The sequence below is a fragment of the Palaemon carinicauda genome, chromosome 3, assembly GCF_036898095.1.
Source record: "Palaemon carinicauda isolate YSFRI2023 chromosome 3, ASM3689809v2, whole genome shotgun sequence".
In the NCBI taxonomy this organism is placed as follows: domain Eukaryota; kingdom Metazoa; phylum Arthropoda; class Malacostraca; order Decapoda; family Palaemonidae; genus Palaemon; species Palaemon carinicauda.
This window is the reverse complement of record NC_090727.1, coordinates 118,062,537-118,063,406: the sequence shown is the minus strand read 5'-3', so window position 1 is coordinate 118,063,406 and position 870 is coordinate 118,062,537. Positions and strand designations below refer to the sequence as shown.

General features: G+C 40.5%; 1 protein-coding gene across 1 annotated transcript in view; it reads right to left on the bottom strand.

Moving 5' to 3' along the window:
• Positions 1–611, bottom strand: part of LOC137637804 (probable basic-leucine zipper transcription factor Q) — a 1,539-nt gene extending 928 nt beyond the window's left edge. The window contains exon 1 of the mRNA XM_068369913.1: positions 155–611. Within this exon, the coding sequence (XP_068226014.1) occupies positions 155–490 (336 nt within the window). The 5' untranslated portion in view covers positions 491–611. The remainder of the gene's footprint in view (positions 1–154) is intronic.
• Positions 612–870: the final 259 nt, after the last annotated feature.

Below are 870 nucleotides of genomic sequence, written 5' to 3'. Positions count from 1 at the left end.
TGATAGTACTTACAGCTAACGAGAAAAGTAACTAAGGAGAGAGAGAGAGAGAGAGAGAGAGAGAGAGAGAGAGAGAGAGAGAGAGAGAGAGAGAGAGAGAGAGAGAGATTACGGAACATTTATATGGCCAATTAAAAGTAGTTAAGTTACTTACATTGTCCTCCAGATTTATGGCAGCAATGTCGATGTCAAACTGTGAAATTTCGAAGTGTGGATTATCACTGAGCGGGAATCCGTCGCTGTCCTGCAACAGAGAGGTCACCATAGCCTCTAAATATTGTGGTAACTGTGTGGAGGGCGTTTGTGGATTCGAAACAGAGTTTTCTGGCGCACTGACGTAGTTGTACATTGGATTCACACCAATACCACTCGTGTAAACACCGTCTTCAGTGACGTAATTGTGGTCCATAATGTAATTCTCTCCTGTACTGCTCTTGAGACTGTCTATCTGAGAAGAACATAAGAAACTGTCTAAGAGGAAATCTGCCATTGTAACAACGTATTAATTCAAGTCAAGACAGACGGTTCTCCAAGTGATCAGTGGAAAGCAAACTGACGCTTATCCCAAAAGTTACTTTGAGCACGTTTCAGTCGATTCTGAGTCTGGCAGGCGAACACAAGGTATATAAAGGCTCTCGATTGCGTCACGTGAACTTCACACCACACCAAACGTTTCGTTTCTCCCTCCAAGCACAAACTTTCCAGATTGTTGTTCAGTGTTATTATTATATTATTTGTTTTGTAGAAATTTTATTGACATTATGGAGAAAGATTAGGTCAAAATCACGTATTCCTTATTTCTGAACCAGTTACCAATTATTCAGAATATATTTTCCATTAATTTTGTTAAATGGCCGCGCCAGACGTATG